Raw genomic sequence first — 14127 nt, 5'->3', positions numbered from 1 at the left:
AGAAACCAAATGCTGGAATTTTCATTTTCAGCTTTCTGGAGGCCAGGGGTCAAAGTAACTCAAGACTCCAAGGGACCCCGCCCCTGCCAAGACCCCTGTCCTAACACCTTCCCTCTCAAAGATGGAATGCATTGGCTAACTGTTGAAAAAGGGGGTCTGATGATCCAGTCCTTGTGCAGGAGTCAGGGGTCGGGAGTACAGGGTGAAGAGCGCCACTCATGGGACAAGCACAGTCACCCCCCTCTTCTGACCACCCTCAAATGCATTAAATTGGCGTGCAGGTCCCTGGAGACCTGTTACTTACTCCATACAGTTCTGTGCGGATCCGAACAAAACACCTCCTGTACCATGTTCCTGTGTCACTCTCAATTTCAATCAGCTCATCAATCTGTTTAGGGGTTTTGATTTTGTTCACCTGTAGAGAGCAACAGAGTGCAAAGCGCTGAGTTCTCTTCTCTTCAGTTGCTGAACTTAGTTTTACAATTTGTTTTTAAAAGAGCAAACACTGACTCCAATAAAAAGTAAGAGGTATTTGATAATCACTCCATACATATATGAGACCACTGGTGTAAGTACACAGATTCAAACAGCAGCTGAAAGAACTGAATAAAAAATGAGAGAGAGGGAAGTAGGGGGACAGCAAGTATTCATGGAATAATATGAAGCCAAAATGCCCTTCTTTGAATCATTACCACAAAGATGCACATTAGGAGATTAAAACATGCAGATAGATTAGCTACAGATTAAGAATCATTTTGCTTGGACTAAAGTGACTATACTATACACACTTTTCTTTGGAACCTATTTATTTGATGGATTTGGCCCCTAACTGTAGTTCTTAAAGCTTTCCCATCAAACTTTTATCCTTAGAGCAGCACTGTGGCCCTTTCTTCCTTCTCCCACAGTGGCTAGTCAACAGGTACACAGGTGGCTGAGATGTGAGGGTGAGTGAATGAGTTTCGACTGCAAACATCAACACTGATGCGTCCGCCACAGAAGGGAAATAAGCAACAGGGGTTCAGTGTGAAAAGCTGCATCTGTGACTAAAGTCAGCCTCCTTCTGCTAAGGAAAAGAACCACAAGTCAGGAGAGGCAATGCTTTCAATGCAGTAAATAAATCCTGAGAAGAGAAAAAAAAAAAAGAAAGAACAGTTCTTTTGTGGACCTGGCCTGCCTTTTCCTGTTAATCAGAATTTACCTGTTTTTGATAAATCTGAGAGGACATGGAAATGTCCACAAGGGACTTGAGCAGATTTTTCTGGAGATCCTGCCAACATCCAAAGTGGCAAGTCTGTTGTGAGAATCTAGGTACCAAGGCTGGCTTTTGACAGAGGTGATTTGGGGACCTTCAGCATCTTTGAAATTATACCAGGTAGGCAGTAGCCTCTTTCTGGCTATGTAAATAAAGATGTCTGTACTTAACAAAATTAACTTCTGAATTAAATATGGGATTACAAATACAGCCAGCTTGCTCTCTCTGCTCTGCCATTTTCTGCCATATGAGACCCCTGCATTGCTGTAAAGCCACCACCAAAGAAGACCCTCACCAGATGTGTTCCCTGGACTTTGGACTTGCCAGCCTCCAAAACTGAAGAAGGTAGACAATGAGTATAATGCCCTTCAAGAAAGACTCAATACCTGGCTTGATAAATTGTCTTATAATATCATGGTACCATTTGGCCCCTTTGCCTTCATGCCAGGAAAACTTGTCCATACTATTGAAGTCACTGTTTTACCTGGGGACAACTGGTTTGCAAAGAGCTCAGCAAAGCAGGCTGTAGGTTTAGTTGAGCACTGGAAAGGACATATTTTAACTGCTTAGACCTTTGCCAGACCTTATATTGGCATATAAGGAACTGCATACTTTTCTCCTTCGTCCTCTTCTGATCTGCTTACTGATTGAGTACCTATTGTAAAACAGCAGGAAATCACAGAACATCTGGGGGAGGAAATGTAAGAAAAACAACAGATGATTTTTTAAAAATGATGAAAAATTTTGAAGCCAGAGTTGAATTCACAGATTTGCAGAAAATGAGTGATGCTGCAGGTGATATTGTTGACATAAGAGAAGAAATTAAAAGTGACTTTGAATTCAAAGCAAAACACCAAATTGCTCATAAACCTCATTCCAAACCCAAAACTTCAGACATTTTTGAAGCAGATTTTAAAATGATGTAAAATCCAAGGATTTGCTTGCTTCCTGATAAGGAATTATGGGCTTGACTCGAAGAATTAGAGACGCAAGAAGAATTGCTGGGTGTACTTGACAGTAAGCATGACACTGTAATTGCGGATGGAGAAAATACAACATCTGAGAAGAAAAGGAAGATGAAAACACAAATGTGCATGTGATGCAGCCGGTAACAGCCTCTCTCACTCCCAGCAATTGTCGGAAGGATGTTACAAGCTCAGAAATGTTCAGTGGTTAAGTGAATAGTCAATTGAACTCTTCAGTGAATTGTTCAAATTCTTACCACAGTCATGAAGAAGATGAAGGTGATGATGAGGAAGAAGATGGTGGTAATGAAAATGACCGTGATGCGTTAGGGGTTGGAGATAATTCTGTACCAACAATACATTTTTCTCACACTGTTGAACCTAAAAGGACCCAAATAAAAGTCCATTCTGTCATTCTGTCCACGAGCGGCCTACCATCAGGACCCCTGCTGTCATTACAGAGCCCTTGTTGGTGTTGTGAATGGAGAATATGTCCCTCATAAATCAATCCTGGAGTCTCAAAGCAGAGAGAACAGTATTTGGGGACAACACTATTTGGTTTGCAAAGAGTGATACCGGTGAAAGCAGTGCTGCTGAATTTGATGGTACATGGGGAGTTTTGAGGAGCCTTAGCTGGGCAGAAGCCACTCGTAGTGACACCAGTGACAGCATTTTGGAAGAGGAAGTGCAACAAGAAAATCATCAAAAGAGACTTTTTTTTTTTTTGCCCTTCTCAGGAACACCTGAGGCTTTTTCTGGAACTGTCATAGAAAAAGAATTTTTATCCTTAACACCACATCCAGCCATTGCTCATCCTGTACTGCTCCCCATTCCAAAAGGAAATGAAGTTCTGTCAGAAGTATCAGAAGAAACTGCAAAGAGGGTTTCAAAGTTCAAAGCTGCCAGACAGCAACAGAAAAACTAGGTTCTGCTTAGGAAATGGGAATTTACATCCTAAAACCTAGTTGTGCATTTGTTTAGAGTATACATAGCAAAATATGTTACACGTAGTTTGAAATAAGGTGTCCTGAATTAGTTTGACAGCAAGTTCTCATACCTTTATCAGTGGTATTAAAAAAAGTCAAAGCATATGTTTGAATACTTTAATATTCAGCTTGTTTTGTTAATTTTCTGAATACTTTCAACACACTTGTCTAAGTTTACCTTATGATGCAGTGGCAGTGTTTCGAATTATTTTTCAAAGAGTACTGTTCATATGCATTGTTCTTTGTGGTTTGAAATAAATACAGGCAGTTTTATACCAGCTGTGAGGTTGTGCATACCATATGGACCATTTTAAAGAAACCTGTACAATTTCAAATAGATTCAACAATTACAGTACTTGCTTTTGCATTTTAAAGGCATTTCACGTAGGTTTGCACTAGGTGTCTGTTTAAAAAAACCTCTCCCCTTTGAACGTCATACTATAAACTTTAAGGCAGAAAGCTCCATGAATACTATGGGCAAGTTTCTCTGACTGGAAGAATTATATTTTGTAAAATATATTTTTTCAAGTAAAAATTTTATGAAACTTGGTCTCAAAAAAAAGAAAACCAAACAAATACAGTCATCTCAAAATAATATATACAGAAATGATTCGGTGATGCTGTAGTATTTTTTTTTTTTTCATCACAGGGGTATTCTTTATCATTCAGCATATTAGGTTTGGGAGGCTTCCTCTTCTCCACTCATCAAGTTTCCTTTGTTCATTCATTCATTGCACCCACAGGAGATGCAAATATAAAACATCACGCCCTCCAAGCAATTACCATAGAAAGCAAAAAGTACTTTAGTGGAAGTCTATATGAGACAGGAGAGAAATACTGTTCAAAACATCCAATTTGACCTGGGAGTGAGAGAGAAGACTTCACGGACTACGGTTTGAGCTGAGACTTACAGAGAAGTATGTTATTTGCCAGGTGCATAAACTGCTCGGAGGGAATTCCAAGTGGTAGAAATACCGTGTGCAACTGTCCAGAGGTCTGAGAGAAAACAGTGTCTTGGGCAACTACAAAGAGTTTGGGATTCCTGAAGAAAAATATAAGGTCAGAGGGCAGTGAGTGATAAGAACTGAACCAAATTAGTGGCAATAAAGATGGAAAATAAGGAGCAATGATGAGGGATATTTAGGAGGTAGAATAAAAGTGCATAGTGATTTTTTAGGTATAATGAGGAGAAAGAAAAGAAATAAATATGATGGTTTTCAGAGTTCTGGTTTGGGTGGTACTGGTGGTGCTTGCTGATAGAATTTAGGACAAGGAAGAGGCTTGGGGATTCTTATGGTGAGCAATTTAGATTTAGAGATACAGTTTTGATAGACAGAGATTAAAGTTTAGATTTAGAGATACAGATGCAAGAAGTAGCTGAGATCAGCTAAGGAGAATGTATTGGGTTAGAAGAGAAGTTAGCTGAAAATGGAGTCCTGGACAATAATGTTTAAGTTAAGGGCACAGCGGGCTGGCCTGGGGCTCACTCGGGAGAGTGCGGTGCTGATAACACCAAGGCCGCAGGTTCAGATCCTATGTAGGGACGGCCGGTTTGCTCACTGGCTGAGCGTGGTGCTGACTACACCAAGTCAAGGGTTAAGATCCCTTTACCGTTCATCTTTAAAAAAAAAAAAAAAAAGTTAGGATCACAGCAAGAAGAGCTTAGAAAGAAGACCTTGGGGAAATGCACACAACTTCATACTGTCAACATAACCAAGAAGAAGATTAATTTGTCGTGGTAGAATCATGTCATGACTTTGAAAGTCACATATAAATGACTTTGAGATTATCTGTTATTTTGGAGTGTCCTCACCTTCTTCCCCTCCAGCCTTTTTTACAATAACATTAACATGGATGACCATGAGTGGACTTGGTAACTTGAAATTTCTAGAAGAAAAGGCAGATAAGCAGGGCAATGAGGCCCTACAGAGATACTGTCTCAGGAAGTCTTTGGTAAAGGGTCTGTCCTCATCTGGCTGAGAAGTACCCTAAAGTGTCTAGGTGACATCTCAAGATTCCTCCAGCTTTATGATTCTTTAATTTGAAAATACTCTTCCTCTAGGTACATCTCCTCAAAAGAAGGGACTACTCAAAGGCCTCAGGCCTTTAATATAAGGACATTCATCACTGATCTTCATTTCTTCAATACTCTACATAGAAAACTTTGTCAATTAAGAATCTGCAGTAACTTGGATAGAGGCCAGACTAAAGTCTTATCTTGACATTATAAAAAATCAATTTCCAAAATAAAAGTAAAATGAATAAATAAGATGGCAGGAAACTGTCTAATCAGGGCCCCTTTCACATGTTTTAACAGCTATAATGGATGTTATTTATCAGCCACTGAAGCTCTTACTCAGGTCCCCCTTATGTCTTACCGTGTGTCCCCCAAACCCATTTTAGACAAAATGTTTTTAGTCTAACTATATGACTGCTTGAATCAAAATATTTAAAACCATCGTTCCTTCCAAAAAAATCCATACATCCAATTTTTATTAATTTAGCCTGGCTTTCCCCACTGAGAATCAACTTTGTAACTAGAGGATGGAAGACATTCCATGGAGGGAACAGCACACATAGTGGCAGTGTGCCAGATTAGGTAAAATGACAAGTCTGAGGAACTGAAAGACAAGTGTAGCTGCAGAGCAATAGGAACTGGAAAGCAGGCGGGGACTAGACCGCCAGGGCCTTGGTGTCCAGATTGAGGATTTTTGTCTTTATCCTGAAAGCAACGAAAAGCCGGTAGAATACGAAATTGGGGTGTGTATTACATATGTGTGTGCCCATGTGTGTGTATGTAAAATAAAATGAGATATATATTTTAAAAATAAATCTGATGCTTTTATCCCTTTTGTTCACATCAAGCCTCATCAAGTTGAAGCCACGTACTTTCTATATACCACATGCCTTTCTCTGGCTTCCCACATGGCTACCTTCCTTTACCAAATTCTGATTGCTTATTGACCTAAGAAATGGCCATGTGTAAAACATCTGCCTTATGTAAAAGTGTTAATGAAGATAATGTGCATTATATGGTTCAATACTCTCCATAATAAGGCGTATGAAAACCTTTTCACAAATCAGAACTAGATAAAGTTGACCTTTCCTGAAAAATAGAAATATTGCTGTTCACTTTATATCAAAAACTATGTAATTCATTAAATTTATCTTTTGCCTTGGTTGGCAGGAAACCCAGAGATTACACTGTTTTGATCCTCTGGTATAATTCCTGACATTTCAGAGAAAATGTTATCAGGCTGCTCTGAGTGTATGCCTTTGGGGAAATGGGGTGTCACTTGTAAATGTACCTGGAAGCTTACAGGCCAGAATTCCCACTAATGAAGGTAAGTATTTTGAGCCACTTTGTCTCATGTAAAATACATATGGTTGATTTTGGTTTTGACCCAATCTGATTTTTTTGTCTTTTAATAGGAGTGTTTATACCATTTATACAATTTATTTAATAAACTAATATTTCCACTCCTGACCTAAGACTTCAAATTTTTTTTAAAAATTTCCTTTATTTCCTGTCTCCTTATGAATAAGCTACATACATTCTTTTTCTTTTTCTTTTTCTTTTTTGGTCTTCAATGTTTTGGAAAAGTATATATCCAATCTCTTAATTTAGTTCTAATTTTGATTATTTTTAAATTTTTCAAAGATTTTCTCTAGGTTATATTTTGATAAGAATATTCCTGAATATTCTTGCTATTTTCAACTTCTGTGGCTTTAGGTATAGAAAATTGCTACAGAGTGTAAAAAAATGATTTTTTCATATCTTTTTCAATAATATTTTTGACTTTTGCTTTAGACCTATTATCATATTGAAAATAGTTATGTAGAAACCCATATGTTTAACTCACTTCTTGAGTTATCAATTTCATTTCATCTTGGTTTGAATATATCAACTTATTTTTTTTAGGAAAGTTATATGGGTGGTTATTATGGATTGAATTGTGTCCTCCAAAAAGTTTACTGTGTTGGAGGCTTGGTTCCCACTGTGAAGAGGGTGAGAAATCCTATTATGGTAATTGAAAGGTGGGGCCTTGAAGAGGTGCTTAGATTGTAGGACTACACCATAGTGAATGGATTAATAATCATGGTCAGGGACGTGGATCAGAGGGCTTTAAAAGGAGAGCACATGAAGAGTCTTTCTGCTCCACCATATTCTGCCATGTGAGACCCTGGGTCACTGTTGCCAACACTGAGGCCTTTACCAAATGTGTTCCCTGGACTTCAGACCTCAGAGGTTCTGAAACAATAAGCAATAAATTTTGTTTCATTTATAACCTACCCAGTTCCACCAATTCCACGTATTTTGTTATAAGCAACAGAAATGGACTAATAACAGAAAATTGGTACCAGAGAAGTGGGGTGTTGCTTATAATAAATACTTGAAAATGTGGAAACAGCTTTGGAACTGGCTATTGAGGAGAGGCTGGAAGAACTTTGAGGAACAGGCAAGAAAAAGCCTAGCTGCTAGTGAAACTTTAGAAGACAAGAAAACCAGGGAAAGTTTGTAATGTTTTAGAGACTGGTCAAATGGTGGTGAGCAGAGTGCTGATAGAAATATGAACAGTATAGGCCATTCTGAGAAGATATCATATGTAAATGAGAAGGGACTTATTGGAAACTGGGGCAAAGATCACCCTTGCTATGAACTGACAGAGAATTTGGCTGCATACTGTTCATGCCCAAAAGTATAATGGAAAGTGGAACTTAAAGATGTTGACCCAGGGTATTTGGTGTAAGTAATTTCTAAGCAGCAAAGCATTAAGGAAGCTGCATGGTGACTTGCAACAGCCTATGCTGAGTTATGGCAGAAAAGGCATGATGTAAAGCCAGAATTTAAAAGAGAAGCAGAGCATAAGGATGTGGGGAATTTGTAGCTGGCCATGTGGTAGAGAAGCAGAGAGCATTTTCAGGAGAAAAATGCAGTGGTGCTAAGAAGATTAGTACAAAAGAAAGGGATTATCACGAGAAGGGGGACGAGGCCCTGAAGGCATTGCAGAAGGCTCTGGGGCCAACTCTTCCATTTCAGGCCCACAGGTCTAGGGAGACAGAATGGTCTGAGGAACAGGCCTGAGGTGCCCTACACAGGCTGTCTGCCTAGGGCCACTTCAGGAAGCTGCTTCCAGCACCAGCACCCCGCTGATGTGGCTGGTCCAGCCATGGCTCAATTGGCCCCAGGTGTGGCTGGACCCGCAACTTTGGAAAATACAAGCCGGAAGACTTAGTGGCATCCACGTGGTGTTAGGTCTGCAGGATCACAGAATGCCAGATCTCTGAAGGCTTGGGAGCCTCCACCCTGATTTCAAAAGATGAACAGAAAAGCCTGGGGACCCAGGAAAAGATCTGTCACAGGGGCAGATTCACCACAGACAGCCTTCCTAGAGCAATGCCAAGTGGAAATGTGGGGTCAGAGTTGCAGCAGAGAAACCCCATCAGTGCCATGTCTAGTGGAGCAGTGAAAGTGGAACTGCCATGGAGACCCCAGACCTGTATGTGGCTGAAGACCAGGAAAGCCACAGAAGCAGAGCTGCCCAAGGACTTGAGGACTCAAGCCCCACACCAGTGTGCAGAGGACTTTGAACATGGATTCAAGGTACATGATTCACCAGCTTTGAGATTTAAGCCTGCCCTGCTGGGCTTCGGACTTGTTTGGGACCCTTTACACCTTTCTTTTGGCCTATTTCTCCCTTTTTGAATGGGAATATGTACCCTGCGCTTGTCCCACCATCGTATCTTGGAAGTAGATAATTTGTTTTGATTTCATAGATGGTACTTTGAACCCTGGACTTTCGAGTTGAAACAAGTTAAAACTTTGGAGATGGAATGAACATATTTACCTGTGAGAAGGACATGAACTTTGGGGGCCAGGGGAAGAATGCTGTAGATTGATTGAATTGTGTCCTCCAAAGTTCATATATTAGAAGCTTAATCCCCAACTGTTGAGGGTGGGAAATCCTATTATGGTGATTGAAAGGTGTGGCCTTGAAGAGGTGATTAGATTGTAGGATGCTGCAGTAGTGAATGGATTAATAATGGTGGTCAGGGGTGTAGTTCTGAGGGCTTTAAAAGGAGAGCACACAAAGAGTCTCTCTCTCTGCTCTGCCATTTTCTGTCATGTGAGACCCCTGGGTCACTGTCACCACCACCAAGGCCTTCATCAAATATGTTCCCTGGATTTTGGACTTCCCAGCCTCTGAAACTGTAAGCAATAAACTTCATTTTCTTATAAATACCCAGTTCCAGGTATTTTGTTATGAGCAACAGAAATGAGTTAATACAATGGTATTTTTCTGGGCTGTATCGTTGATGAGAATACCTTTCTATTTCCTTCTTATGTGAAAGAAATGATTTTGAAACTTTTGGGGAAACCTTTTTAGGGACCTGATAGTTTTTTATGCACTTTTATGCTCTCATTAAGGAGAAGGTTTCACTGGGGTTTGTTTGGCATATGCTTTCCTATGAAGTCCAGAGTGCAGGTTTTCTCTTAGATATGATACAATGCTGAGAACGCATTTCTCAGTCAAATCTTGAACAAGAGCTCATATTAGATCCTCCAGCAAACTTAGTGAAAGCCTATAATAACTGGGATGTCTTATGAAATAAGAAGCCTAGAGATGCCAGGGGAAAGGCAAAATAGTTGGTAAGTTGTGGGCTTCCAAGACGGAACAATAGAGTACAACTTTATGTTATCTTTATCTTCTGACTGCCCTCCTCCCCACATATACACACATAATCATAGGTATATGCACACATTTTGACATACACAGAAATGTGTATATATTACTTTTTGCTGTTTATGGAGTACCTAGAATATGCCAGACAGTATGCTAAGTGCTTTACATACATCATCTCACTTGACCCTTCTGAAAATTCTATCAGTTAGGTGTTATTATAACTACTTTATAGATAAGGAAACCGAAGCTAAGAGCCTTGATCTTACTTGCCCAGTTCACACAGCAAGTAAGTGACAGAGCTGGGTTGTGAACCCAGACATGCTTGCTTTACCTAGGAGACCTCAGGGTGCTCTGAACTCCTTGGCTGAGCAACATGTGGAAACAAGTTTCAGGTGGATGGCTGGGGCAACAGCAGTGGCCTGGCAGAGCAGAGGAGATGGGCCCACAGAAGCCTGGATCTCTTCTGATAGCAAGTCAAGGAGAATTAGCTCGTGGTTGCTACAACCAAGGGCCTTCTGTCCTCAGGTATTGATCGTGGGCTTCAGAGAATAGTCCAAGTCTTTCCACCTTAATGCCATCTCTTGGGTTGGTGTGATTTAACCAAGCACAGAGCCCTTGAGTCCTAGATAGGTATAGACAGGGGTCAGCAACCTATGGGCCTATCTCTGTAAATAAAGTTTTATTGAAACACAGCCATAGTCATTTGTTTACACACTGTTTATGACTGCTTTTGTGCTACAATGTCACAGCTGAGTCATTGTGACAAACCATAGGGCTTGCAAAGCCTAAAATATTTACAATCTGTTTCTTGACAGAGAATATGTCCCAAGGCCTGGTGCGAAGGATTTGCTTAGGAGCAGACTCACCGTGAAGACCTTCTCAGGCTGCCCCCGTGCCCTCATGTTGGTGTCATGAATTAACTTCAGAATCATCCAAGCTTCGTCATGTTTTCCAACCTAAGAAATGTGAATAGACAGTGAAGTGCTACCAGAGAAACACTTATACTCCCTGATTTTCCGATCACCATCTTGAACTGTCAGATCGAATGGGATGTAATCATGCAGATGTAGTTAGGTAGGCCCCATTGGAACCTTCAGACTACTTTGATATCACTGAACACATTAGCACTTCAAAGAATGTGCCTATAACTAGAAAGAGTACATTTGGGTGATAAGATTTCATTTATAAAACAATAAGCCACGTTCTCTTCATTGAGTGAAAAGTTATTTGCTTAAGGAGGAACATGAGAGCTTCCTGGCCATGAGACAGCTTTTTCACATGCTGGTTGTTTAAAGCATGTCTCCATGAAATCAAACCCTCCATAGTTCCATAGTAGGAAGGAAAAATGTGCCTCCCAGAGGCAAACATATTCTCCTAGAATTAACAAAGAACTCTTTCCAATGTCTGTGGGCTACTTGAGTATTTGTAGTAACAAGCATTACCTCCAGCAAGAACCGCGGGCTTTCAGGCATGAACGTGAGGGCCACCACGGAGCAGACACAGGGAAGCGCACAGACAATGACAAACACACGCCAACTGTGGAACTGGTAGGCGGACCCCATGCTGAAGCTCCACCCTGGAAAAGGAGGATGGGAAGAGTGAGGGAGAGCGCTTCCCAGACAGCCTGTTGGGAAAGTCACTGTAGGTGTCTGCACCACGGATTTATCAGTCAGATCTTCTACCCACAGAAGGATGAGCCGATCTGGGCATCAGCCATGGTGACCAGCTCAGCTTTAAGACCACCAATGGCCATGCTGAGAAGAGAGGTAGGTGCTTGGAACCAAAGGATTCAGGGACCAAGTATGGTGGTGTATGTAGGCTTAAGTACAACCAGATCCCAAAGGCCCAAATTAATTTGGGATAATGCTTTTTTCAATAGACCACTGTGCTGGTATCTTCTGTTCACTCGTCTAGATCACTCTCCATTCTTTCCCACTCTGCTGTGTGCCAGGAAATGGCTCTCAATGAATTGCATCAACTGACTCCCTTGCCCACCGGCCTCCAGCTGGGTTTGAATAAAGGAGGCCCATCTCCTGGGCCCTCCCCTCAGCCACAGCCCTTGTCAGGTTCCAGCCACCCTCTCTCCTGTTGTTCTTTGAGACATGGACAGCTTCAATGTGCTTTTTAATTTTTTATTGGTTTCTCTTAATGGTTCCCACATCTTCATAGACAGTTCCTTCATTAACTCTTTTCAGTGGCCTCTTCTGAGGGTATCATCAGTTTCCTGCCACCACCCTGACCAGCACGATTATTAGGAATTGGCAGTCATTGTATCTGTCCTCATACACATATCATACAGTAGATCAAGAGAAATTAAAATTTCTAAATAGAAATTTAAAATTTCTAAATATTATAAAATATAATTTTTTATTATAATATAATAAAATAAGCACAATGGGATACAAACAGAAATCTCTTCAAGAACCAAAAGAAAGCCAGTATTTGAATGAATATAAAATGGTTGAAAGCAAAATTCAAACTTAAACTTAGTTGTAAATGAGAAATAATGAGGCATATCAAATCTAATTAAAAACAGAGATTTACAGAGGCATACATCAATTGTGTGAGGTGAGATTTAATTTATAGCAAGGCTTGGTATTTATAAGGCTTTTTATGTACAAAAGTCAGATAGTCTATGTCTCATCCCCAGGGAAGCTGTATAATTATTCGCTGTTTACATTGCTGCTGAGTGAGATTCTGGAGGTGACATAACTTTTGCAAGGCTACAGAGCCAAAGTTACATATTAGAATCTTCCCCACCAGGAATTGAGACAGAATCTTAACACATAGCCTCCTGTGCACACACTCACTCTTAAACACTGAATTTGTTAAAAAAACAACGTAAACATCAATGACATGCTATAGTAATTTTAGATTACCAAAATTTTCTGGGAATTTTATGTATGAAGATTATGTGGATTGCTAAATTAATTATGTCATAAAATTTAGGAGGCATGATAGCTCTCCGCGTTTCATGTAGCAGAAGTTCAAAAGTCTCACATATCCAAAATTCAGAAGAAATTCAGTGATGGAACATAGAAAATATAACTTGCTCGCTTCACATGTGACCTTAGAGCTTCATATAAAGAATTTCTTTTTAAAAAGCTCTAAATTCAGAACAGAACTGTGGTTACTAGAGGTGAGAAAGGGGGAGAGAGGTTTGGGAGAAATTGGTTGACGGACACAAAGAATGATTACGTTTTGCAATGATGAATATGATAATTATTCTGATTTGATCATCACATATTGTACACAAATACCGATAGTCAACTCTGTACCCCCAAAATGGGAATAATCAATTATGTTTCAATAAAAATAATTAATGAAAAAAAATTTTTTAATTAAAAAAAAAGTTCTAAATTCTCCTTAAGCATTGGGGGAAAAAAAATAAAAGCTTTATGTGGCCAGGTTAAGCAAATGCAATGTTTTAAATTCCAGGCTACAGCACATTTTATAAAGTACAGGGGGAGAGAGAGAAGACAGGAAAGGGGAAGGTCTCTGGTGCCATTGTTCAAGTAAATTAGTTCAGATGGTAAAGTTTTCTAAAGAGAATAGGACGATGAAATGATTTAGCCAAGATCACAGCACTGGATAAGGCAGGAAGCTTCTGCGGTAGACAGAATAATGCTCCCTCCCCCGAAAGGTGTCCTCATCCTAATCTCCAGAACCTGTGAATATGTTACCTTCCCTGCAAAGGGACTTTGCACGTGTTGTTGAGGATCTTGACATAAAGAGATGATACTGTATTACATGGCTGCACCCAATGTAAACACAGGAAAAGAGGGAGGCAGGAGAGTCAAAGGGAGAGAAGGAGATGTGACGAGGTAAGCAGAGGTCAGATTGGAGAAAGATTTGAAGATGGTACGCTGGTGGCTTTGAAGATGGAGGAAGGGGACACCAGGCAAGAAATGTAGGTAGCTTGTAAGAGCTGGAAAAGGCAAGGACACATGTTCTCTCCTAGAACCTCCAAAGGAACCTTCGGAAGCCCTGCCAAGCCATTCAAACTTTCGACCTCCAGAACTGTACAATAACAAATTTGTGTTGTTTAAAGCCAATACGTTCATGGTGATTTGTTACAGCAGCAGTAGGGAACCAATAGCTCTATCGCTGACCTGGTTCCTATAAGTTCAGTTGGCAAATTGTAGCTCTTCTCTATGAAACTTCAGACTCTCTGCTTTTGCTTGGACTTCTGCGGGTGCCTCTCCAGTGACTTCAGGCTCCCTCTTGATAGCTGGTCT

At 40.3% G+C, this 14127-nt stretch overlaps 1 protein-coding gene and 1 pseudogene across 2 annotated transcripts in view; one reads left to right on the top strand and one right to left on the bottom strand.

Moving 5' to 3' along the window:
• Nucleotides 1–14127, bottom strand: part of SV2C (synaptic vesicle glycoprotein 2C) — a 182596-nt gene that overhangs the window by 35338 nt on the left and 133131 nt on the right. For both annotated transcript variants that reach the window (XM_063087197.1, XM_063087198.1), the window contains exons 4-6: nucleotides 11332–11465; nucleotides 10756–10845; nucleotides 305–415 (exon numbers count right to left, since the gene is read on the bottom strand). In XM_063087197.1, the coding sequence (XP_062943267.1) occupies nucleotides 305–415; nucleotides 10756–10845; nucleotides 11332–11465 (335 nt within the window). The remainder of the gene's footprint in view (nucleotides 1–304; nucleotides 416–10755; nucleotides 10846–11331; nucleotides 11466–14127) is intronic.
• On the top strand, nucleotides 1409–3142 carry LOC134369445 (unconventional prefoldin RPB5 interactor 1-like; annotated as a pseudogene).

Source organism: Cynocephalus volans, chromosome 2 (assembly GCF_027409185.1).
Source record: "Cynocephalus volans isolate mCynVol1 chromosome 2, mCynVol1.pri, whole genome shotgun sequence".
NCBI classification, from domain to species: Eukaryota; Metazoa; Chordata; class Mammalia; order Dermoptera; family Cynocephalidae; genus Cynocephalus; species Cynocephalus volans.
Note: the sequence above shows the minus strand (reverse complement) of the source record. Positions and strands in the feature narration are given on the sequence as shown.